At 40.7% G+C, this 25,541-nt stretch overlaps 1 protein-coding gene across 1 annotated transcript in view; it reads right to left on the reverse strand.

Annotated features, from left to right (window-relative positions):
- Positions 1–25,541, reverse strand: part of cacna2d4a (calcium channel, voltage-dependent, alpha 2/delta subunit 4a) — a 150,678-nt gene that overhangs the window by 121,264 nt on the left and 3,873 nt on the right. Inside the window, exons 3-14 of the mRNA XM_050036513.1 lie at positions 20,508–20,589; positions 15,688–15,804; positions 15,450–15,509; positions 13,373–13,535; positions 13,153–13,284; positions 12,651–12,711; positions 7,994–8,144; positions 7,119–7,193; positions 3,286–3,375; positions 3,017–3,130; positions 1,606–1,684; positions 393–526 (exon numbers count right to left, since the gene is read on the reverse strand). Coding sequence (XP_049892470.1) covers positions 393–526; positions 1,606–1,684; positions 3,017–3,130; positions 3,286–3,375; positions 7,119–7,193; positions 7,994–8,144; positions 12,651–12,711; positions 13,153–13,284; positions 13,373–13,535; positions 15,450–15,509; positions 15,688–15,804; positions 20,508–20,589 — 1,258 coding nt within the window. The remainder of the gene's footprint in view (positions 1–392; positions 527–1,605; positions 1,685–3,016; positions 3,131–3,285; positions 3,376–7,118; positions 7,194–7,993; positions 8,145–12,650; positions 12,712–13,152; positions 13,285–13,372; positions 13,536–15,449; positions 15,510–15,687; positions 15,805–20,507; positions 20,590–25,541) is intronic.

Raw genomic sequence — 25,541 nt, forward strand, 5'->3', positions numbered from 1 at the left:
CCATGTAAGAAAGGCCCACAAGAAGGGACTCAGTATGGCCTCCAGAAAGTAATATGAAAGTATAAACAGTGCTACTAGTTCTTTAGGGCTCTGGCTCTATTTTAAAGTCATTCATTAATTCATTTTCTGTAACCGCTTATCCCTTTGGGGGTTTTGGGGGGGCTGGAGCCTGTCCCAGCTGACATTGGGCGAGAGGCAGGGTACACCTTGTACCCTTGAGGCAACATGGTACTGTAAAGTGTTAAATGTTTTTATAGAGAGAGATATAGAGATTGCAGTTGAATGTTTATTTCTGTTGCCCTGTATGATGGATTATTATGCCAGATAATACTGATGAAAGATAACAGTGTGTTTCCCAGCAAGCACACTGATAATGGGAGAAGCAGACTGACCACACTGTCCATATACGCCTCAGTCCAGATGATGTCGTGATCGTGGTTAATGACCATTGGCCGGCTGAGAACATGGAGGTACTCCATAACGTTTTCCTGGACGTCAGCCAGTGTGGAGACGTGTGTGTAGTAACCTGCAGGACATACAAATATATGTACACACACTTTATATATATATATATATATAACACAAATTACTCAGATGGAAAACCCAGGACCCATACATTTTAGCAAAGAAAATGTTCACCGTATTATTTTTATCTTTCTGCTTCTGGCCTTTGGGTATTACATTTAAGCAGCAATTTCACTTATCCGACTTCAAATACCACGTATTCCCAAAAAACACTAAGCTGTTTTCAATGAAAAAAAAACAGCTTGAATCTCTCATCAGTGGAAATGTGTTTTTGGCATTTTTTGTTTTTTGGTTTTTTTTATCAGCTTGGCTTAGTCTAAGGTTTATGGCATTTCTACAAGTGGGAGACGATGACGTCAATGGGATACCTGCAGTGAAGCTGCTCAGTGACAACAGGCTACTGAAGCACTGCCAGATATGAATATGTGAATGTGTGCAACCCTTTTCCCCTTTGTAATGTCTCCTGAGGAGTGCTGCTGTGAATGTTATTAAGTAGAGCTGCTTACTCAACTAAAACTGAACCTGTATAGGTTTTTGCAGCAGTGTAACGTTAAGCATTTTCGTCTATTTATGACAGATATTTTGTTGCTGGCAGAAGCAACTGCCAGTGTACGCAACAGAAGGGAGTGCACCTGTTACCTATTACACACAGAGACACACACGCAGATATGATATTTTTTGGCCAGGGATGTGTTTACAGTGTGATGATCTGTGATGATAATCAGGTATTTAGTCATGGATTTTTGGTGTGCACAGAGCAGGATAAAGTGATTATTTTCAGGTCTGAGCTGCTGCATGACCCCATGTAATTCACAAGAGGGCAGCACCTGATACAGTCCCATGCAGCACCACCTGGGAACACCACAAAGGCCCAGCACACCTCATTTTATGCCCTGTTTTGTTTAAAACTTAGCAAGTAATTGCAATAGTTTTTACATCAAATTCTCTATTTCTTGTTGCTGAAGTTACCCAAAGTTCTCATCCTGAATTTTGTGGCAGAACGAGGGATTCAATCTAGCAAGTTTTATGTCACAAAGTACTTTATACGACATTTAGGCAACTGATTCTTCCCCATCTTACCCTTGTTGTTGCAAGCAATCCATTTTACATTTTCAGCAAATGTCATCTCTCGTCCAATCAGATAGGTGAACACTCGCACCTGGGGAGAAAATAAAGTATATAGTGTGATGTGATAAACCCCACTCATTTGTCACTCCAAACAGCTTTAAAGGTCCAGTGTGTAGGATTTAGGGAGATATACTGGCAGAAATGGAATATAAAATAGTAAGTATATTTTCTTTAGTGTATAATCACCTCAGAATGAGCTGTTTAGATCTACATAGGGAGCAGGTCCTCGACGCAGAATGCCACGTTCACCACTATGTTTCTATAGAAGCCCAGAACAACAAATTTTTCCTCCGACCTCGTCACATATTGATATTTGGTCATGGTCATCAAAATACACAGGAACAGGAAATTTACCGTTTACATGCAGTCTCTTTCAAAATAAATGCACTACGTCAGTAAAATACTGCAAATTGATGGGTTTTTTGCCTTCAAAAACTAACGCACCTGGCTGGGTTTAGGAAAAAGAACAGGGTTTGGCTTTATAGTCTTATGGGATGCAAAAACACTGGTCTCCCTGGCGAAGGTCAGTGTTTGTTGGACCCATTCACTACCCCTCCCGCCCACCCTACTAGGACTTTTGTCGTCTTTCGTTCATGTACCGCCATGTTTCCCCCTGATGCCGCCTAGCGCCATTAAACCACAATGGCAATCAGCCGCGTCATGCTGACGTTTAAGGACAGCTTTTTCGTCAGTGTCTGACGCCGCAAGTCACTGCCCAAGCACTGGATTTCAACAACTTTGGAGCGAGACTAGGTTGCCCAGAATGGACAAACCATTCGTGTTTTCGTGTCAGCCACAGTACTTAGCAGCCTCTCTGTGATGAGAGTGTTGGAAAGCCACGACATTTTTAAAAATGTGAAATTGCTTTATTCTGTGTTTTTACCAGTTAATCACCAGGTCCGTTTGTTTTGGAGATGAGGAGACATCTGTGAATGATCTGACACCCAGTTAAAACCTCCTTAACATCCAATCTTAAAATATCAGAGAAAAAAATGGAAGCACACATTTGCAGGTGCTCCGGCATGCTGAACAGCATCAGAGAAACACGTTTAAGTGCTTTATCCAGTGTTTTTTACCAGTTGAAATTACTGATTCCATGTGTTTTAGAGAGGAAGAGACCTCCTCCTGCAGGTAATATTGCTCCTGCTAAAAACCTTCTGAACAAAGAACACAGAAGGAATTCTTACCTAGAGAAGTTTCAGCTGGTTGCAATCTTCAATCCTTACTGCTAAATAAATCTCACTAAATCTTACACACTGGTCCTTTAAATAAACACTGTGAATGATTCATGTTTGTGTGCTTACAGTACACTTCACTGGTGCGTGTGGTTGTTTATGCTTGTGCGTGTATTTGTGTGTCGTACCCGTCGTTCTGGCCAGTTGAACTCTTCAAAAACATCCTGGAAGTCCTCCATGGCTCCGTCTGTTATCAGCATGATGGCCTGGTTACACAGGCTGCCCTGGCCCAACGCTGTAGCCTAAACACACACACATACACATACACATACACACCCACACACACACAATATACTTGATCTTGGATATTTGTACCAAAGAAATCAGCTGATGGAGACCTGTGGATTGTGTTGTTAAGACCTAGCTGTTGCTGTGGTTGTTGCAGAGAGGCACAAACCTCATTGAGAATCTTGAAAGATTCCTTCATGGCCTTATTCACTTTGCCCTCGCCTTTGACATGAAGCTCTTCAACCAAAAGCTTGAAATGCTGGAGAGAGACAAACAACAAATAACCAAAAAGACATCATCAGTAAGTTGCGCATGTTATCCTGTTGGTAAATGCAGGTGAATGCAGGACACCACAGGAGGACAGAGGGAGAGAGCATGAGGGAGTGAGCAAAAGAGTGTAGAGGAGGGATTATCCCCGGCTCCCTGGCACACTGACCAATTACGGCAAAGTCACTACAACACCGGGAGGTAATCAGGATTAATCAACACGAACACACGCAGACACACCCGCATACAGTATGATGAATGGCCACATTGTTGTAGGTTTCACCACCGTGCCATAGATAGCCTTCATGGGGCTTCTGACAAAATATATCTCCTTATTACTGTATATTGTACAAAAAAATTAAACTGACACCTGCTGAGCATGTTCTTTTATTATTGCACATTGCAATAACCATGGGATAAATTGCTTAAATATGCATAAAAATGTTTTTTAAAAAAAGCTTTTAGGTTTCCAAATTAAGCTTTGCATGCCTGTCATCATATTTTATGACATTATCACCCCCTCCGCTATCCCAAATAAAAATTGTCAGTTTGTATAAAGTGATTCATCTGTTTAATTGAGTTAGTCTCTTTTTTATTAAATCAACTTTCTTTAATGAGCAAATGTAATCAATGGTGCTGTTACAATGCTGCTAGACTGCCCAGTTAACACAGGTGTGTGTAACATTGGTTAACTCAGGGCAGGGGTCTGCAACCTTTGCCATTAAAAGAGCCATTTTTGACCAAGAATAATTTGAAAAAATCTGTGTGGAGCCGCAAAACATGTTTGAGCCTTATCATCAAGGTAAATAGCCTATTAAGTCTAAATTAGCGTATACTTATGGTCTAAATAAGCATTTGTTAACATGTTTTACCACAAGGTGGCCACTGTGCAGGGCATTATTTATGATTATTTGGTACTTAAATTTTGCAGAGCTGGCAGTGAGAGCAAACAAATCTGTCCACGCACTACTACATTCTCTATTTTATTCAATTTAACAATTTAACATTTAACAATAACTATATATCAATTCTGAATATTTGAAACAGTTTTATTACTCCTTTTCCACAGTATCATTACACCAGTACCAGCTGCACTTTCTGGTGCTCTCTTATTTTTAATGTTTACTACAGTCATTCTGCTGTTTTCTGCTACTAACCAAGAAAAGACAAGTAGTCATTGTTATGCCTTGTTATATTTATCTTTTCATAAAAAATTTAATTTTACGCTGTCAATGTCAAGTACTGTATACTGATATTTTTCAGGGTATTGTATCAAAGTTAAAAATTCCAGTATCTTGACAACACTGCACTCTCTCTCTCTCAAACACACAGTCTCAGTCCTTGTCTCATGTGCTATATAATGCATAAAGTTGGCAGTTTATGGGTTGGGTCAGGTTTGGGTGGCGCAGATTGGTTGGGCGGGTGCGAGAATTAAGAAACCCTGACCTGCGCATCACTAATTTGGATCACATGAGTCAGAAACAATTACTCAGCCACCACCGGAATCTAATTTTACAAATAGTATAATACTTATAACATCAGTTTGGCCTTATCTTTATCTGCAACTGTGAAATACCAGGTTTAAACAGAATGAATAGACATGCACAAAGAACCCAAATGGAAAAAAAGCTGTGCAGCATTCAAATGGTGATTAAGAATTTAAATGTCAGTATCTAAATATGTAGATTTTAATCATGACCTAAAAATCATAGAGAATCTGGGAACCTACAGCTACCATTTGGACTCTCTGGGGGGCCCTGGTGTACCTTTTCTTAAAACTTGAGTACCCCTGGTCAGTGAGCCAGCTGCCCAATGTTTGACAAAACTGATTTAAAGAAATACACATTGGTTTCTTAAAGTTTGGGAAAACTCATTCTGAGTAACAGTGGGAGTAAATGATGTAAATAGCCTTCTGAGAAGGTAGGAAATCTTATATAAGAGCCACAAAACTGGGGATTTTCTTCCTGGAAACGTGTTTGTGTTCCAACATGACTTTATGCGTAAGTGTGTCAGCCAACATCTGTAAGCCCATTCTGTTACAGCCTGCCTCTCTGGGCATTACACCAATCAAATCCCTTGCTGACAGGTCATGTGACCTACTTAAAAATTGTCAGCGGCCAGCGACCTCACCTGATCTGCGATGATGTGAAGGGGAGTGAAAGTAGGGCACACATCCAACACATAACACACAAACACACACACAGGCAGGCTGAGCAGGTGTTGGTATATGAAGAACAGCAGAACAGATGAAGGGAAGAAAATAAAAGAAAGCAGCAGGGAAACAATATTAACCCCTTAAACCCCAAACGCATGCCGTGCAGCCAAACATTGGTGAAACTGACAGAACTTTGTTTTATGTAGCGAACCCAAAGTTTTCAAAGATACCTAATATGTCGGGCTTAATTTGTATATGAATAACACATAATGGTTTTTTTTGAAAATGTGTGAAAAATTCTGCACAGGACATCGAGCATATTTCCATTTGATGGAGTGGTGCAGACATAAAAAAGTCTAGGGTTTGAATATTTAACTCATTTACAATGTTTACATGCACACTCATATTCCACCATTATTCAGAGTATGACAATATTCTGAATTTGGAACGAGTCATGTTGACAGCATACTCCCTTTGGATAGGGCTTTTTCTAAATGAAGCATTTTCCGATTAAGCCACGTGGGTAATGCTGGTATTAGTCTGGTTTTAGGAGCATTCTTTAGACATGTAGTGCATTAATTGGGGTTTCTAACAGTTTGCGACAAGCAGCCTCTTGCCTGTTTATGGTCATCTCTGTGCACTGTCAAGGACACATTATACAAAAATCAACTAGCCAACAGTTTGCAACACTGAGTAGAGATGCATGCCCAAGAGAAAAGCCCACATTTCTAGTCCGAAGAAGAAACACACCTTCTTTTAGACATTATTAAAGACTTGGATATCAGCAGGTTTTTGGATATAAGCAAATATTACAATGCCGACTTTTTCAAGAGAGTGGATGAAAGAATGAAAGAACGAGGCTGTGTTCGCATGGTCAAAAAGTCCACCACCCGTGGAAAACTCGGAACAAGCAGCTCCAACTTTTTTGTTTTACATATTTGTGATAAATGACATGTCAGGACTCATTAATCGGAGTATGTATAGCTGTATGTAAACAGGAATATAAGTGGAATATTCATTTTCATTAATCATGTGAACAGTTTACTAGGAATATTGTCTTTATTAGAATCAGCGCACAAAAACTGAATATTTTGTGCATGTAAACATGGTCTTTACAGAATGTGGAAAAAGATGATCAGATGAAAAAGAAGGAAATCTGGATGATAAGGAGTTGATGGTATTGTAAATGTAAATTCAAAAAAGAGAGTGAGATGAGAGATATAAAGTGGAAGAGAAGAAAAATGCCGTGGCTTTGAGAAGGAGATGAAGAAGAGGGGATGGAGAGAGACGACAAAGACTGAAGTGGAAGAGAGAGGAAGAAATATCTAAAACACAAGTGGAGCGCTTTTACCACACATGAACATGAACTTCAAGTTTCATCACTAAATCCTCCAACAGACAGGTTGAATCCTGATAACACACATTCACTGTTATGTGATGTTTTAACTGTGATGTGGTGACAGCATAATGTCTTCAGAGGATTAGTGAGATAACAGCATATGATTAATAGGTTAGCAGAGGTTAAGTGAATAATTAGCCGTCTAGCTTGTCTGTGTCTTCTGTGTGTGTGTGTGTGTTACCTCTCTGTTATCCAGATCAGCTTGTACCAGCGTGCCCTTGAAGCAGGGCTCCACGTAGCTAACATAGTCACTGTACTGAAGAGAGAAAGCAAATATGTAGCTGAATATAATCAGTGATCCGCATGATCAGCAGTCAACATGATTAGCTTTTGTAACAGGTGGTAATTAAGAGTAATTGGTGTTTTACTACCCTCAAATCAATCACTCAATCAATCCGTTAATATCATAATAGCTCTACACTTTTAAAGAGAGATCGCTGCACTGATTCTCTATCAGAGAAACTACTGCATATATGACAGTTAAAATTTTGAGCGCTGTATTTCATCAACTGATGAAATGTGAAAATGCCCACTGATATTAGTCAAGTCACTTTACATGATGTTATTACTTACAAGGAAGTGGGATTTAAACCCTTTTACCGATTGAGGATACCTCATTCTAGCACTGATTTTGCAGCGTGGTCACTTCATCGGAAGGAGTGTAGCTTTAAATTCTGTGTAAAAACAGCTTAAGGGCAGCGGATTTGCAAGAGGCGTATGATTACACACACAGTAATACCAGGATAAACCATGCTCATTACACCGATTTGTGGTTGCAGGGCTACACGCAGCCAAAATCCTGAAAAACCCCAAAACAAAATGAATTTTTAAGCTTTGATGTTACTGAAGAGTGAAAAGCCTTGTGGGAACTGAATGTTTGATGTGTGTATTTGTGCCTGTCCGCATGTGTGTGACTGTTTCTGTGTATTTTCCCCTTGGTCTCTGAGCTGTACCTGTGTGTTAGCTCGTCTGTGTTAATCTCAACGACACGCTAGGCAGGACTTAGACTGCTCATGTGTGTCTGTGTTGTGTGTAATCATGTGTGTGTGTACTTACAGCTATGATGTTAACAAAGTCATTTTCTCCCAGCGTGTCTAGGATTGTATTGATGGTGTGTTTGGCTATGGTCATTCTGAGTCCCTTCATACTGCCACTGACATCCACCACGATAACCACATCTTTAGGTGAAGTGGCTGCCTGGATATACCTAGAAAGACAAAGTTGACAAGAGACAAGAGACAAGATGACTTTATCTTTATTATAACCACAGGTGTCATTTACACCAGGGACGCTGAGGACATGTCTGCACCACAACATTCCACTCTTTGGGGCCATAAGCCTGAAAAATGGCAAGTTTTAGAGGAAAAAACTGCCAAAAAAACTGTCAAGTCTAGCAGTGGTAGGCCGTGTCAAGTCGGATGCTAACAAAGCTATGCTACGCTGCATTAAGGACACGATGGACTACTTACGGACCGAAATTATCACCAAGTTTGAGTCTATAATATCAGACACTGTAAAGAAAAAAGAGACAACAGCTTTAAGACCCCTGGAGGAACAAGTTGCTGCACAAGATGGGACTATTTCAAACCTGGAACGCTCAGCTAACGAGCATGATGACCAGCTAACTAGCCTCCAAGCTAATGTCAAGGTGCTTTGTGCTACGGTGGAATCCTTAAGCAAGAAATGTGAGGACTTGAAGGCATGCTCCAGTTGGAATAATGTCTGGCAGATGGGTCTGTTTGAGGGCTAATAACACAGGACTTTCCCCCAGGAGACCGGTGTTTGTGTTCCGTGTGAAACCAAGTGAACTTTGAGTTATTGCAAGGTACATCATCACCGTGTCTCTTTTTCCTAAACTTAACTTACATAACTTTACACTACGTTCATAACATGACAATGCCATTCGTGGGGCGTTAATTTGTTAGATATTATACGAACCGCTGTATGAGGATACATCGTAACATGACAGCACATATGGGATAATAAAGCCCAATTATAAATTAAATAAAATGAATGAATGCGTCATTGACATGAATAGGTGCCACTTGCATGTTTAAAGAGGTAACTTCTCCAACTTAAGGAGGACAAAAGATTAAAGGCCTTTGCACACTGAGTCCATTTTTTTTGGATGCATTTTTTAAATCCGTCATCTGAAAAAAATCGTTACACACAGAAACCTTGCACACTGATTTCAGTGCGTTTTACTGTTCTAGTCATTGCGAAAATTTGCAATATGTGACAAAATAAAAAGACACATTTCCTCCTTTGCCTCTCTCCACTGGAGTTACCTATCTGCCTGTCATCACTCCCTCCTTGTCTTTCATTTGGCACCGTAGCGGCATGAAGGGGCAGTCGACTGAGTGCAGTCCACATCCTCCTCCTCTTCTTCACCTGAATATTACTATCTGACCTGGTGAAAGTAGTTATCTGAGTTATGAAATGATTCTGCGCACCCCGTTCATCTGCCTTGTCGCCGCTGTGTCCCACCGCCACAAGACAGAAGGCCTCTGACAGATGCAAAAGGTTCACCTGCCACCAGGATTTTGTGTTTTCTTGGACATAAATCAGGGGTGTCCAAACTTTTTTGAATGGGGGCCATTTAAAATAATGTGAAAATATCTGGGGGCCAACTGATTCTCTCATCAAATGGGTTTAAAAAAAAAGTGAGACAAATGCAACCTTTTTTTTTATCTTTTAATGATTTATTACTACTTGATGCCTGTCTACAAACTGTATGATAGTCCTATCATTGTGAGGTGAGGTAAAAATGCGAAGTGATCTTGCTCGATTAACTGTTATTGTGTAAAGGGCCACATATGGTGTATTTTGAAAGTCAAGCCGAGGGCCAATTAAAATTGGTCTGTGGGCCACAATTGGCCCCCGGGCCAGACTTTGGACATGTCTGACATAAATAAAGACATTGGTGTATAAAAAGTCACCAGAATGCAGGAAATGAAGTGTTTGACATCAAAACATTTCTGCGAGAGGACGCCCAGACTCCCGGCTTCATATGTGCCCTCCCAATGTTGAAATCAAACCTACGCCCATGGCAATAGCCTCGTCTATGCCCTTTTGATGCCCTATTTTTTTCTCGACCTGTCATAATTATCTACTCTGACATCATGCTGATAACCCTTCTATACTGCCCAGAACAACAGCATTAACCAAACAACACTCTGGCATGAGCGGAGACTTTGTTATTTACCAGCCTAACAGACAGAACGGACAGAGTTTAAGCCTTATCCTTTTATTTGTCCCTCTGTTCTTCCATCCATGCGTCTCTTCATCTCCTTATCATCATCCCTTGATTTTCCAAGCTCATTAACATAAATTAGATTTCCCCTATGGCAGCCGAGATGTGCAACCTTCCAGGAAACAGTATGTCCTGTTTGAGGACCAGACACAGTTCCTGGAATTGCTGTCATTGAACAGCTATTCAACTGTTATTGTACCTGAGACCTTTTACAGGGATGACATTTTGACATGTCACAGAGAAAGCACAGGCGTAAATAATGAAATTAACAATGGGTTTCAGGGTCCTGGTATTGAACAGGCTGCCTCACTGTCACACTGTAATGGTTTATTGGGACACTTGAATCTAACAGAGCCATTGAAAATGTTATTAGTAACACCTGTGCCTTCACTCTGACAAGTCAAACTGGCATTAGTCTTGTGCCAGTGCTGTATAAACGGCTGTCTTTGACACAGACAGCACCCACAGCTGTGCACTAAGGTAACAGGAGTTAGAGAGCTACTCTGTGTTGATAAGAAGAGCTGATTTGTTGGCCACAACTGATGAGAGCACTGACTCACCCACCTGTTACTCCATATGACCAACTGTGCTGCTACAGAGTCGCCTGCCTCTAGACAGACCAAAGGCAATGTGCCTCTGTCAAACCTTTGTTTTTTCTCTCTATTCATTATTTTCTCTTAAACAATAGTGTGGGTTTAAAGGGACAGTTCACCCTAAAATCAAAAGTACGTAGTTTTCTTCTTACCTGTAGTGCTATTTATCAGCCTAGATTGTTTTCCTGTAAGTTGCAGAGTGTTACAGATATTGGCCGTAGAGATGTTTGCCCTCTGTCCAATATAATGGAACTAGATGGCACTCGGCATGTGGTGCTCAAAGCGTCAAAAAATATACTCAAAAAACTCAATAGCAATGTCTCCTTCCAGAAATCATGACCCGAACCTCTTTCACACATGAAATGCAAACCTGAAGGAACCTAAAGACTTTACCCAGAGGAGCTGTTTGAGAGAACTCAAATGTCTGAATCAATTAGATCGGACATTAAACAGACTTTACCCTGCCAACTCCCTAATACAAAGTCTGTGTAATGCCTGATGGAGCCCATGTCTGAATGGAGCAGGTACTTGTCCTGAGAATTCACTACAATTGAGTGGGCCTGTTGATGGCATTTCTTTAATGCAGCTTGCATGAAACTGAAATAAAACATCTGAAGGTGAAAAAGAAGGGTAATTTACATGACGATGGCTGTGAAAATGTCTAGCTTGAGAGATGACAAGATGCGGGAACTTCTATTGGCAAGGGCTAAAGTCGAAATTGTTGAATAAATTCAAGGAAATGGAAAAGATTTGGTTGTTTATGACCAAATTACAAACCGGCTACATGGCTGCAGCATAATCCTCATCATGTCCTGCAAGCTCAACCCAGGCACCACCCCTCCCCTAAACCACACTGAGTATTTCCAGTGGTTGACAATGCTTCTGACACAAACAGTTTCCTGCTGTGTGCTTCAAGTGATAAAGAGACACTCTGGACAATGTCTGGGACCTCCGGACCTGATTTGAGGACATTGTCAAGAGTCCACGTGACAAAAAGACTCCGGTTACTCAAGATAATCCACAGACATGGTTGTGAGCGGTTTCATGTAGGAACCTTTTTCTTTCTACTGAGCTACAAACCGTTGATATGGTTGGCAGGTGTGGTTTGGTTGAAAGAAAGTAGTCCTTACTGAGTGAAAATGTTCACGACAAGTTCTGTGGATTATCTCGAGTAATGTGTCTTGATTTCTGGAAAGAGACATTGCTGTTGAATTTTTCCAACATAATGTTTGGTGCTTGAGCACCACAAGCCAAGTGCCATTTAGTTCCATTATATTCAAGAAAAGGCAGACATCTCGACAGCCAATATCACCAACACTCTGCAACTCACACAAAAACAATCTAGACTGATAAATAGCTCTTCAGGTGAGAGGAAAAATATGCATTTTTGATTGCGGGGTGAACTGCCCCTTTCATCTACTGGTAAAGGTCAAGACAAAGGCTGACGAATAAAATGCTTTTGTGTTGAACCACATCACTTCACACAACTTAAACACTCAGCACTCGGAGGCAAAAATAAGGACAAACTGCACTTAATGGGTAAAGTCACTGATTCAGGAGGCTGAACAACTAATCAGAGAGACTGACTGCCTCTGCAGCTGAATCAACATGCTCAGTTGGGTATTCAGTCACGGACACGGGCAGACTGGTGCCAGACACTGAAAAAAACAAGTGATGGTCAGCTATAGTTACTACTGGCACCCAACGACTGCTGGATTGGAGCGCAAGGGCCCAAACCTGGGATTTGGGAGCTTCAGGCTGAGTTGAGAGCCACTATTGTCCACCTACAAACAATACTGAGAGCTACGACCACTCAAAAGGCATCAATAAGGGAGTAGAACTGATGTTGATAGGAACATGGCCTTACCAGTTTCTGTTTCTGCAGTCAAAGGTGACCACACCATTTTCATCTGGAGTCCACTGGATCCCTGTAGACAGAGAGAAAGATAGAGAGATTTAACAAACGCAGGAGCTCAGGACTGCTGCCCAGCTGCCTGGTTGGTTGGACAGATGAACAAATGGATGCATGGATGGATAGTGACAGATTGTCAAATGAGGGAGAGATGGATGAGGTCGCGGATGAGTAAAACAAGCTGTGTCACAAATCCTCTGCTAATTACTCACACACACACACACATGCACGCATACACACAGGAGTGAATTCACCAGCAGCCATATTGAAGCTGAGACTGAGTCATCACGTTTGACAGACAGCTTCCTGCATCGTCAGTTGCTGGGTAAGTGTACCGTTTGGCTTGTTTAGCTGAATGTTTGTCTACAGCTCTGTTATGTGCCGACACAGGAGAAACGTGCAACTGAAGATACTTTGCAAGCATGCAGGACGTCCTAACTGTAGGGTGTGTAGGCACCTGGGTAGAGCCTGAAGAAGCCTGTAGCGCTGCCAAAGTACTGCCAAGTGAGGGTCGGATCTTTCTGGAAGTTGTCAATAAACACGTCATTCAGAGCCTCAGACATGTAGACTCCATTCAGAATATCTGGATCTATAGAAAGAAAGACAAAGAGTTAAATTGATATTCTACCAGCAATCATGGATGTACAGTGTGAATGTGTGTGTCCACGCTTTTGTACCTCTGTTGTAAACATTAGTGGGAACTTGTATGTTGCTCTGTTGGGTGTTGACTGGCAGTCTATTGAAGTGTTCATTTTTCTCCAGAGCGAATTCTCCTCCCAGCGACACTGGATTCCCATCCTCATCCAACGTGTTGATCAGCAGGGAGTTATAGTATTCAAACTAGACAGAACAGTAGAGGATGACGGATGAATAACATTGAGACACTGAATGACCGTTATTTGAACGTCCAATCAGGACATCCTGTTATGGTTCAGAAACAGCTTCATAATGAAAGTTATGCCAACATCCAGGACATTACCTGTCTGTCCACTGGATGTCTTTCCTCGGCATCGTAGCAACGTCAAAATATGACATTAACACATACTGGCCTATTGAGCTATTCAGCTAAAGTTTATGTACACAGTTTTCATTCAGCAGCTTTATATATTTTCATTCAGCAGCTTTATATATTCTAAAACCTGAAAATAATAAGACAGTTAAGACTGAAAATAATCAGCCAACACTGACTCACATGGGACACAAACCCCAACCCCCACCTTTGGGGTGAAAGCACTGTGCTCGACCCATTCATCGAAGACGACTTTTTCCCTTGCATGGACTTTTGCTCTTCATACAGAAAGCTCTCAATGCATTTTTCTCGTAAATTTGTGACTTCAATCTCAGAAAATTTCTGATTTTTTCTTGAAAAATGTATGACTTTAATCTCAACAACGTGACCTCATCCCTGCTAGTCACATTCTGACGCATTTTAATGGTGCCGGGAGACCCCTCATTGTCGTATCTTGATGCAGAGGGTTAGGTTTAGGCAACAAAACTACTTGGTTAGGGTTAGGAAAACATTGTGGTTGATGTTAGTCATGTCAGTTGACTCACATGACTCTTGTTACTGATGAGTAATGACTGACTAAGGATGGACGCAGGACTAACATGACTAACATGACTAACAAAGGATGCAACACAATAACTAATAAACCCTGACTTTTAGTTTCACACGGGACACAAACACTGGTCTCCTGGGTCAAAGTCTTGTGCTTGTTGGACTGATTCATTTTCCCTCCCACCTGCTCTAAACAGACATTTGCACTCTTTATACTGCGTCTGTTGCTCTGAACATCTTAAGATGACACAGATGAGTATATTTGATATGCTTGTTGATATTGAAGGCTGAAACGTAATCAAGATTTAAAACAAGCATATGGAGCCAGAGTGTGCAACACTTGCTTTCTTCAATCAAGTCTGTTGCCAGTGATTAGCACCTCATTATAATTTTTGGTGTGCTTTATATTTATATTTTATAAGCAGATGGGTTTACTGTCATAAATCAGTTCAGGAAGGACCCAAATGCAGAGCGGAAGGCAGGTTTGAGGTTAATAAAGCAGGTGAAAAACATCCAGAACAGGAAGGTAACAGAAAGTCCAAATGACAGAAGAACCAAAGTAAGTGAAAACCAACCAGGATAATACAATGAACTCAGGTTAAAAAATCCAAACAGAACACAAGACACCAGGCAGGAAACGGGGCAGGGAACCACACCAATAACACAGGGATGAGCAGAGGAATGAACGCAGACGAACCGACAAGGACCAAAGGGAAACACACAGGTATATATACACAGAAAACTAATCACAAGAACAACACAGTCTTTGGGGATTGGCTTCCAACAAGGGTGTGGTTGCGAACACTAGGTTGGAGCAAACAGGACTAATACAGAACAGGTGTGAAGGGAAGATTCTGGGAACAGGGAAGGACCAACGAGACAGGTGTGACAGAAAACAGGCAGGGAAAACAGGAAGTAAGACCAGACATGACACATGAGGAGAGAATCTACAAAATAAAACAGGAAACAGATCAAACATGAATGGATAACATGAAACAAGGAACACAAACAGAAAAATATCCAACAAAGTCCACAAGATAACAGAATATGAACAAAAACACAGGATCATGACATTTACACTGCAGTTGGTTGAAAGCCCTATGCAGCTCTTTCAGGTGCTAAAGGATGCATTGTATTTCTGTAGCCAGGGAGTCACAGGGATTACTGTCCTTGTATTAAAGCATCTTGTCACATACCTGCAGTGTTTCATTGTACTCGTGGTAAAGGTCAGCATCCTCTGCCGCTTCTGCTAACCTCTGTGATAAAAAATACAGCAGGTTAAGGTCACACTCTGCCCACGAAAGAAAACACTAAACCTGCAACAATTTTTCATCTGATTATTGTTTAAACAAGGTCATGCCTACAGAAAAGCTCGTGTCAAACTGGTTAGCATTAAGTTTGTGTTTGCTGTAACAGAATGTATCATAATATTACCTTCACAGATTTCATCTTCCTCCCAAGCATCTCCTCCATCTCCTCAGCAAACTTTTTGACAAGCTCCGCTCCGTCCACCTCCTCTATCTTCACCACGCCCTCGACATCCTTGTATTTCTTTAAAACAGACACAGTTGGCTCATTAGCGACAGTTTTTTACACAGTGTCACGTGAGCTCCTTCAGTCGATAAAACAAAAGACAGCTAGTAAGGATTATGACATGATATGACGCCTGACGCTGTATCTTTGGATTTAGAAGTTAGGTAATGTCTTGTTCACATTCACAATGGAAAATACACATAATGGAGAAGAGATCCTGGTATTACAGTATTCACACGCACACACACACACACACATAGCATTTACAGTTTGCACTACAGATGGGGGTCAAGCCCTGACTTCATCCACTCCCCAGACCCCCTCTCTAATCTGCAATATAACAGAGTGATGCCGTAAGAAAAACCATCTACTGCTCTCTGTGCCTCCTGACTGACATCTGTGCACTTTGTGATGTATTTCTCTGGCTGCTGGTGGCTGCTGGGTTTATTCGCTGTACTATTAAATCAAAGCAGCTCCATAAATGTAATTTAGGAGATCCTGTGCCGCTGTTGTTTGTGGACTGAAAGGTTAATTTCCGCCACTGGTAATAAAAGCATCAGTTGTGATGACAGATTTCTAGTAAATGTTTGTTTTTGTGATGTACTCATTTCCTTTTACCTTCAGTAAGGTAATTAGCCTTCCTTAACAATGTGATACTGGTTATTAAAATTCATCAGAAAAGGGGCTTGTTAAAGGGACAGATCATCCAAACTCAATTATACATAATTTTCCCTCTTATCTGTAGTGTTGTTTATCAGTCTAGACAGATGGTGTGAGTTGCTGAGATGTCTGCCTTCTCTTGAATATAATGAAACTAAATGGGACTCAGCTTGTGGTGCTCAAAGTGCCAAAAAGAAATCATGACCCTGGTATTTTAGATAATCCGCAGACCTCGTTGTGAGCAGCTTTATGTAGGAATTATTTTCTTTCTACATAAATACACTTGCCAACCGTATCACTGTGCAGAAGGAAGCTTTCATCTACTGCTAGATCACATAGCAACATACTAAGCTACTTAACGTTACAGCTCAAATGAGGAGGACTCCATTATTATTTACATCTCATAAAGTCATAACCACGAGCGTCTTGTCCATGAGTAGATGCACGCTTCCTTCTGTGCGGTGATACAGTTTGCGGGTGTAGTCCAGTAGAAAGAAAGTAGTTCCAACATGAAACAGCTCACAACAAGGTCTGTGATTATCTTGAGTAACAAAGTCATGATTTCTGGAAAAGAGACATTGGTGTTGAGTTTTACCTTTTTTCTGGCGCTTTGAACACCACAAGCCGAGTGCCATCTAGTTCCATTATATTTGAGACAGCTGATATCTCTAATTCTTGACAACTCACACCAAAACAATCGAAACTGATAAACAGCACTACAGGAAAGAGGAGCTAGAATTACCACCTTGTGGTTTTACACCTCTGCAAACCAGTCAAGTTGCCGTTACAGTTTGCATCCATGTGCATTCATGACAGTTGAGAATGCTTCCAGTATGGATGTTGCTGGGAACAAGCTAAATGTACTAAATCGTGGATGCTTCACACATCTTTAACCTGGCAGCACAGAAGGTCTATACAATCAGCACAGATTCAAGATGGACACTCAAGATTAGTGTCATGAATACAGTGCTGAACCAAATCTCCCTTTCTGTTTCTGAGTCAATGTCATCACTTGCCCTTTAGAAATTTTTGAGAAATTTGGTCATAATTGTGAATTCTTGAGTTTTAGCCAAAAACTTGTTTTGTGTGGTAACAGTGACCTTTAAACTTTGACCATCAAAATCAGTTCATCCTTGAGCCTGCGTTTCTGCCAAATTTAAAGAAATTCCCTCAAGGCCTTCTTGAAATATCGTATTTACAAGAATGAGATGGACACAAGTTCACAGTAATCTTGATCTTTGACCACAAAATACTAAAGAGTTCATCAGTGAGTCCAAGTGGATGTTTGTGCCAAATTGAAAGAAATTCCCTCAAGGCCTTCTTGAAGTATTGTATTTACAAGAATGAGATGGACACAAGGTCACAGTAACCTTGATCTTTGAACACCAAATTCTAATAAGTTCATCACTGAGTCCCAGTTCCCACACTCCCTAACATGTGGGGAAAGGCCCTTTAGCAAGTCAGTTACAAGTTGTGGCAGCCTATTGAATAAATTCTGACAACTTAGAATACTGGGGGGAAAAGAATTACACACCCAATTTGTCATTCAAATTAAGACTCTATTTCGACTTTCACAGATGATTCTTGTCAATTTCCATTACGAGGGAGAAACAGCCAGGCTGAATTAGTCAGATAAGAGAGACAAACAGATATGAATGAATGAAAGAATGATAAAGAGCTCTATTAAGTATTAAAAAAAACTTTTCAACAAAAGTAAAGCTTCAGCAATTTCTGCATTATCTTCAAACATAAACTCACACACTCAATATCCATTTTAGTTTACTCAGGCAAGAAGACAGTCACTAAATGTTCCACAGATAGCAAGAAAGCCATCGATTAGACAGAGGTGGGTGATTAATGGCTTCTTGTTGCCAAGATTTAACTAATGCACCGGGCGCATTTTACACATCACTGACTAAATTAAAGGAGAAGGTGAGCAACTTGGAGACGTACACCCACATTATATATAAATACTGCTGTTAATGATACAACAGCAACTGGTATTTGTGCTACAGTACTACGATGTCAGCTCATACTACAATACCATTGCTGTTATTGCTGTTTCCGTGGTGTGCATGGTTCTTACTCTGGAAAACTGTTTCTACCAACGAAGCATCGAGGTTATCTGAGGTTAATCCATCTAAAATACAGGCACAAACAGCAAATGACTACTGCTGTGTTTGTTTTGGAAGAAATCTGTGGAGGTTTGTTATTTGTGCACTTAGATTTGTGGATGTGGTATACAACAGAAGAAATGTGTGGTGAAACAAAAATAAAGATACATGCATGCTGTAGAGGGAGTTGGTCAGTAGTTGCATGTCTCTGTAAACACAGTTTGTGTGTGTTTGTGTGTGTGGCAGATGGTGAACGGGCCTGCTAGGGATTCTACGGGGTGGCATGCAGAGGAAGACCGCACACCCTAATTACTAAAAGACACACACACAAGCATAACCTCAGCTTGAGTCTCTCTGGTATGTCACACAACAATGAACAGTTGAATTTAACTCAGCTCAATGGGCTTCAGTGCATCAGCACGTCATTGTACTGTACGTGTTGGTAAAGCTCAGAAATGGTTTTAACGGTCAACGCCTAAAATGTGTGAATATGTGTGTGAGTGCATTGTGTGAGTGTGCTTTGGAAATAAGTGTGTCATCACATTGGTCTTTGGGCCATGTGCAGATGTTGTACAGCAAATGTGTGCCAGTCAGTCGTGCTCCTATTGGCTGAAGGAGCCGAGAAGAGGGGGAGGAGATACCGACCCCGCCCGTCTCAGTCTGATGTGATGATGTCATGTGTTGTACAGCCAACTGTCTCTATTACCAAGAAATGAATTAATGTCTCTGCATTTAAGTTTGTGTTTTTTACAGGCGATTTTTATCCATATAATAGCAGCATACCATTATTATTATCATTATCATAATTATTGTTATTTCTATTTTAATTACAGAAATATTATATAATTTTTTTAATGTATTTTCATTGTTAGAATAATTGCTTTTCCAATATATTTAATTCTATTTATGTACTTATTTAATTTAATTTAATTTAATTTAATTTAATTTAATTTAATTTTTATTTCATTTTATTTTATTTTATTTTATTTAGTTACCTATTAATTGGATTCTTCCCATAGATTGTATGAATAGGTAGGCTCTCCCTATGTCTGTTGACATTATGTTTTTTTTTTTTTAGATTATTTTTTGGGCTTTTTGCCTTTAATGAACAGGACAGAGTGAAATGGGGTGAGAGAGAGAGAGAGAGTGGGGGTTGATATGCAGCAAAGGGTCACAAGCCGGAGTCGAGCCTGTGACCGCTGCAGCGAGGCATCACCTCTATACATGGGGCGCCGGCACTATCCACTACGCTACCGACGCCCCACTATATGTTTCTTTTATATAGAAAAGAAGCATATCAATACCATGTTTTCTTATCTTTGAAAAGAAAAAAGATGCTTCACAATAAACACATTTGAAACAATAGAAAATCACTCTGATCAACCATCATTGTGAGATCCAACTGTATTGTGTTACTTTAGATAGCTGGTGATATACTAAGACTGGAATGTTGACCTCCTCTACACCTTCTCTGGTGTGGCCATATACTATATATTAGGGATAATCAATCAAAGGGATTAAATCTCCTCCACAGCCACCACATGCCCCTAAACATCACTGATTTGAAATCTAATCTGAAATGGGAAATTACTGAAACACAGTGTATAGTAGTGCAACTTAATTCACCTCAACTAAGATGCCTCAGAAAAATTTAAAGTTTGTGTACAGTGGCATAAGGAAGTTACAGCGGGCCTCGATGCACACTAGACAACATCAGCATACATATTACCCAGCAATCATTATTGCTTATCACTGTCTATATTTACACCTCTGAGTATATATTTATGCGTGTCTGCAGCTGTTCGTGTGAATTCATATGTCTGTCTAACATGAAATTGCATCAACTCTGCCTCAAGTTTTAGCACTGAATCATACGTTTGATGATCATTACATTCTTGTGACTAAAAGTGAATAAATATGTGTGTGTATTTGTGCGTGATTTCTTACCTTCTGTAGCAGTTTAGCTCCAGAGTATCTGGCAGACAGGGCAGCTATCTCTTTGCCGAATGACACAGCCCACTTCTGCACCCTGTACATGGAGAAAACATAGTCAGTGACATATAATCAAAGCTGTTATCATGTTTATTAAAACAATGCAATAATAAAAAGACAAGGCAGGTTTATTTGTAAAGCACATTAACACATGCAGCCCTTGAATGACGGAAAGCAGCCATACAGTCTAGGGATTTTGTACATCATGGCAACCCACAAGATTATTGTTGCTTAGGAGTGATCTATAAAGCGTTACTACATGATTTGTAAACCATTACAAAACCATTACTTCAACCCTTTGTAAAGAGCTGCTTATTAGAAGGTGGTATCAATCAAATTACTGTCATGTTGGCAAATAAACATGTTCATTACAGACTGGTAGAGCTTTGTTGCCTTTCCATATGACACAAGTTACTGTCTAATTCAAAAGATTGTTAAAATGCATTGCAGGAAACTGAATATATGCACTCTGAGGTAAAATTCCCAATCGACTCCATTAACAATAATTCACTTTGTTTTAGATCTAAATCAACTGTGGAACCGAAATCATTATTTGACTGCCAGAAGCAGGAAAGTAAAGCGCGTGACTTCCCTCAAGAGGAACGCAGCACTTTGAGAAATGCCCAAAAACTTATTTGAGAGGAAAGATAAGGCCTGTTTCTAAATCCCCCTGTCCAAATGATTTCACTTGTATCTTGCCTGAAAACATAAGGCCTAATAAGACCATCTGTATTGAAGGTGACCATGACAGTACGCAGCCAATCATGTTAAGAGGTTACCCTGCATTCACCAATAACAGATTAAAACAGATTACTGTTAAGGTGACAGTAAAAGCTGACAGTCCGCCAGGTCAAGGGGACACACTGTGCTCAATAACATGCAGTAACTCTACAAATCCTTCATGTGAAAGCAGCCAAGGAAAGGTAATAGAGGTTAGAGAGTAGACAGGATGTGACAGATGGCTCAACCTATGGGGAGTCAGCCAGCTCGCTGCTAGTTAGCAGGCAGGGTTGTCACATCAAGCCTGCCTGCCTCGGCACTGAAAAACTGGCTGATAATTTGTTGACTTGTTGATATGTTTATTCCGAAATATGAGTGTGGGTTCATTCTAAAATGTGAGGACTGAGAACGTAGAGGTGCTAGGTAGGAGTGTTGTGCTGTAAATATTATCTGTGTTTTGATCAGGGATATCAGAGGCTCTCTGGACTGCTGCCTTGAAATGAGTCAGTTAACTGTCACTATTTTGAGGTAGTATCAAGAAAATATTCTGACAGATAAATAAGGAATTTAGTTTATTCGATGGATATGTACCTTGTTGAAACATTTGTTTTGCACTTCCTGTGGTGCCTCAAAGACTGTGTGCTGTTCAAGAGCAATGTTGCTGTGGGCTACTGCTGTACAGGGCAAGCAACGTCAGATCAAGATAGAGTTACAGCCAAACTTGGGTGAAATATGGACCAAATACAACACACTATGTAGCTCTCTATGGTGCCTGAAAAGGGCAAAAAGCGGGAACTGCTTACATATTATGATGTATAATGGAACAAGATGGCACTCAGGTTGTGGTGCTCAAGGGCCAAAAAACAGCAATGTCTCCCTCCGGAAATCATGACTTGATTACTTAAGGTAATCCACAAACTTGTTGTGAGCAGGTTCATGTAGGAACTATTGTCTTTCTACCAAACTGCACTTGCCAACTGTATAACCACACAGAGGGAAGTGTGCATCTACTCATGGACAAGAGGCTTGTGACGTGACGTGATGATGACATGCCTTAAAACAACACAGAATTCATTTGGTTTTGCACTGTACCGCAAACCAGTCTCCTAGAGGCAAGTCCTATGTTTGTTCCATCCACCTCCCCAAAACTGCATCTTTACACAGATTGCTTCCGTCTTTACTCCTGTGCATTGGTCATGTGATGGCAGCCTTCCTGATTTCATGGAATATACATGAATTGTGGTGCATTACGTTTTGTAAGTATATATGCATACAGTGCATGAGAACAGCCTGTGAGGTAGCAGTACATGCATGCCTCCCTCTACGTGGTGATACGGTTGGAGGGTGTAGTTTGGTAGAAAGAAAATCGTTCCTATATGAAAATGCTCACAACAAGGTCTGTGGATTATATTGAGTAACTGGGTCATGATTTCTGGAAAGAGGCATTGCTGTTGCTTTTTGGTGCTTTGAATACCACAAGCCAAGTGCCATCTAGTTCCATGATATTTAAGAGAAGGCAGACATCTTTACAGCCGATATCTCCAACACTCGGCAACTCACACCAAAACAATCTAGACTGATAAACAGCACTACAGGTAAGTGTTTCGTTCTACTGAACTACACTTAACTGTATCATCGCTCAGAAGAAAGCATGCATCTACTTCTAGCTCATCTTGCATTACTATGCTAGCTAATGGCTAACACCTCAAACAAGGAGGATGCCATTAAAATTTTACATCTCGCTCAGTCATGAGCAGGAGCCTCTCGTCCATGAGTAGATGCACACTTCCTCCTATGCGTTGAAGCCAGGAGTGTAATGCTATTTATTTAAAGGCGCTATATGTAAGAAATCTAAAGCAATTAGTCGTAAAATCCTCCTAATATGTCACAGAGACTAAGGAATAATGTTCATATAACATACTGATCTCACCGACAACAATAGTACAGCCAGAATATTCCAATTTAAAAAACATTTTTACAGTCCGCACATCATGTTTATGTTTTGAATTTGTGTTTTGGCCTGTTGCGCCACCCACCGCCGTCTACCAGTCACACAGTCAGTAGAGTCTCAGCATCAGTTACAGTTACGACTGAGCTACAGCAGCACGGCAAGCAGCATTAGCAGTGTCCCGGTACATAGCATTAGCAGCCGGCTCCTCAGCTGTATCCCGGCAGCAGCGTAAGCAGCAGAGAAACCGGACTTGCTCAAACGGTCCGCTGGAAAACCGAAGATCAAGGACGCGGCGACGCGGCCCTGCCACGGCAGCCGCCCGTGGGCAAACAAATCAGTCTCCAGCGTGACGCTGTCCAGCAACCTCGAATCTGTAGGGGAGGGGGGGCGAACACGACTCGCGGCAGTATTTTGAATTTGAGTGCAGTAACCGTTTTGGCCACATTCTTACATACAGCGCCTTTAAGTACTGCAGTGCACATATCCCATGTGCATGCGTTCATGTGAACTGTTAAGATGTGGCTCGTTTCGACAGTGGAACGTTTATATATATTAGTCACCTATAACTATAAAACAAAATGAAGTTTTGCTGCCTGTTTGTCTTTTGTTAACAGTTTGCTAATCTGAGAAAAAATTATTTAATTCAATGTGCCATTCAAAGGCTGCCGCCAGCAGCTCCCAGTAACTTTTAAGGTGGAGGTTGAATGTTAATATGACAACTCTGACCAGTTAATTTGTTTTAATTAGCTGTCTTGCATGACATACACTTTAGTGATGAGGCCGAGTGCCACCTAGTTCCAGAAGGCAGAAATCTCTACAGGCAATATCTCCAACACTCTGCAACTCACATCAAAAAAATCTAGATTGACAAATAGCACTTACAGGTAAGAGGGAAAATATGTATTTTTGATATGGGGGTGAGCTGTCCCTTTAAATGTGTCATTGCAGTTGATGTCTTGTGTCAGTTATCTGTTTTCTTCCTGGCAGAAGAGCAATGTTCCCTCAGAGGCTAGAGATTTGACCTTCCTGGCCTGAACTGCTCAGGTCATGGCCCGCTAACTTCCAGAGCCAGAGGGGCCCTGCTGCCAAATCTTCCCCAGGCAGAGTGAAGCACTTTGGGCTCAGTGACCTGTGTTGGCCTGCTGAACTCTGCTTGCCCTGGAGCTTTAATCTCTCTCGTCACACCAGCCTGCAGAGTGACAGCACAAAGTCTCTGAGATGCTGAGGTACAAGATTCACCCATGAACAAAATATATACCTAAAATGCACAATCAACCATTGCTTCTATGGTTCTGATTTATAAATCTGCTGAAATAAAATTGGATTGACAAACCTATCACAGTGTGCGCCCACTGACACAGACACACAAATACAAATTTTAACAGCATCAAGTCAGTGCAAAAAATAAAATGTTGTGTATTTGTCTGTGTTTCTCTGTCCCTTTCAACTCCCTCCACCTTCACACACACACACACACACACACACACACAGAGTTAATAGGCTATTTTGGACTGACAGCACTATATCGATTTGTTAGTGTTTTTAGTCAGCAGGAGGTTTGAAAACTGTTCAGGGAAAAAGAGCTTCGCCTGGCTTCTAGAGAACAAACAAACACAGCATTTCATGCCCAAAAAGAAAAAGTGAGAGAGAAACTGACCACCTATCTCACAAACTAAACACTGGTGTGGAAATAAAACACATAAGCTATCTTCGTATTCAGAAAATGTTGAGTGAATAATTTCTGAATAGCAGTGATTTTTTGACTCTTTTTCACAGTGTTTCCACTTATCTCAGGTGGAACATGAACATTTTAAAATATATGGTTTAAGCAGTTGATATTACAGTTCATATAAAGGACATAGAAGGGAGGTTTTAATCCAAATCAACAGGACTGGAATGATGGAAAAACTGTGGATGAATTGCCGAGAAAGTTTTCTGTTGCTGTCATTTTTTGATGTTTCAAATCTTTTGCTAATAAAGATCTACATGGGAAAAAAAGAAAGTAGTACAATTTTATATATTGTCTTATTACGGAAGCTTTGACTGTACATTGGATCAACTGACATATAACCATGACAGTCTGTAACCATGCTGTGAGGGGTTCCTTAAAGGTTTATTATGCAGGTGTAATTTGCAGAGAAACTTCCCTCTGTCTGTATTTTCTTATTTTACTCTTATTTTGTCGTGCCTTGGATGTTCCTGGGCACAGTGCACAGGTGAGGTCGGGACTTTCTAAAAAGGTAGCGACCAGGTGCCAGATTGTCAGCAACATGTATCAAAGAGGAAGCTACAAAAATTGAGGACACAGCAGCGAAAAA

The sequence above is a fragment of the Epinephelus moara genome, chromosome 23, assembly GCF_006386435.1.
Source record: "Epinephelus moara isolate mb chromosome 23, YSFRI_EMoa_1.0, whole genome shotgun sequence".
Taxonomy (NCBI): domain Eukaryota; kingdom Metazoa; phylum Chordata; class Actinopteri; order Perciformes; family Serranidae; genus Epinephelus; species Epinephelus moara.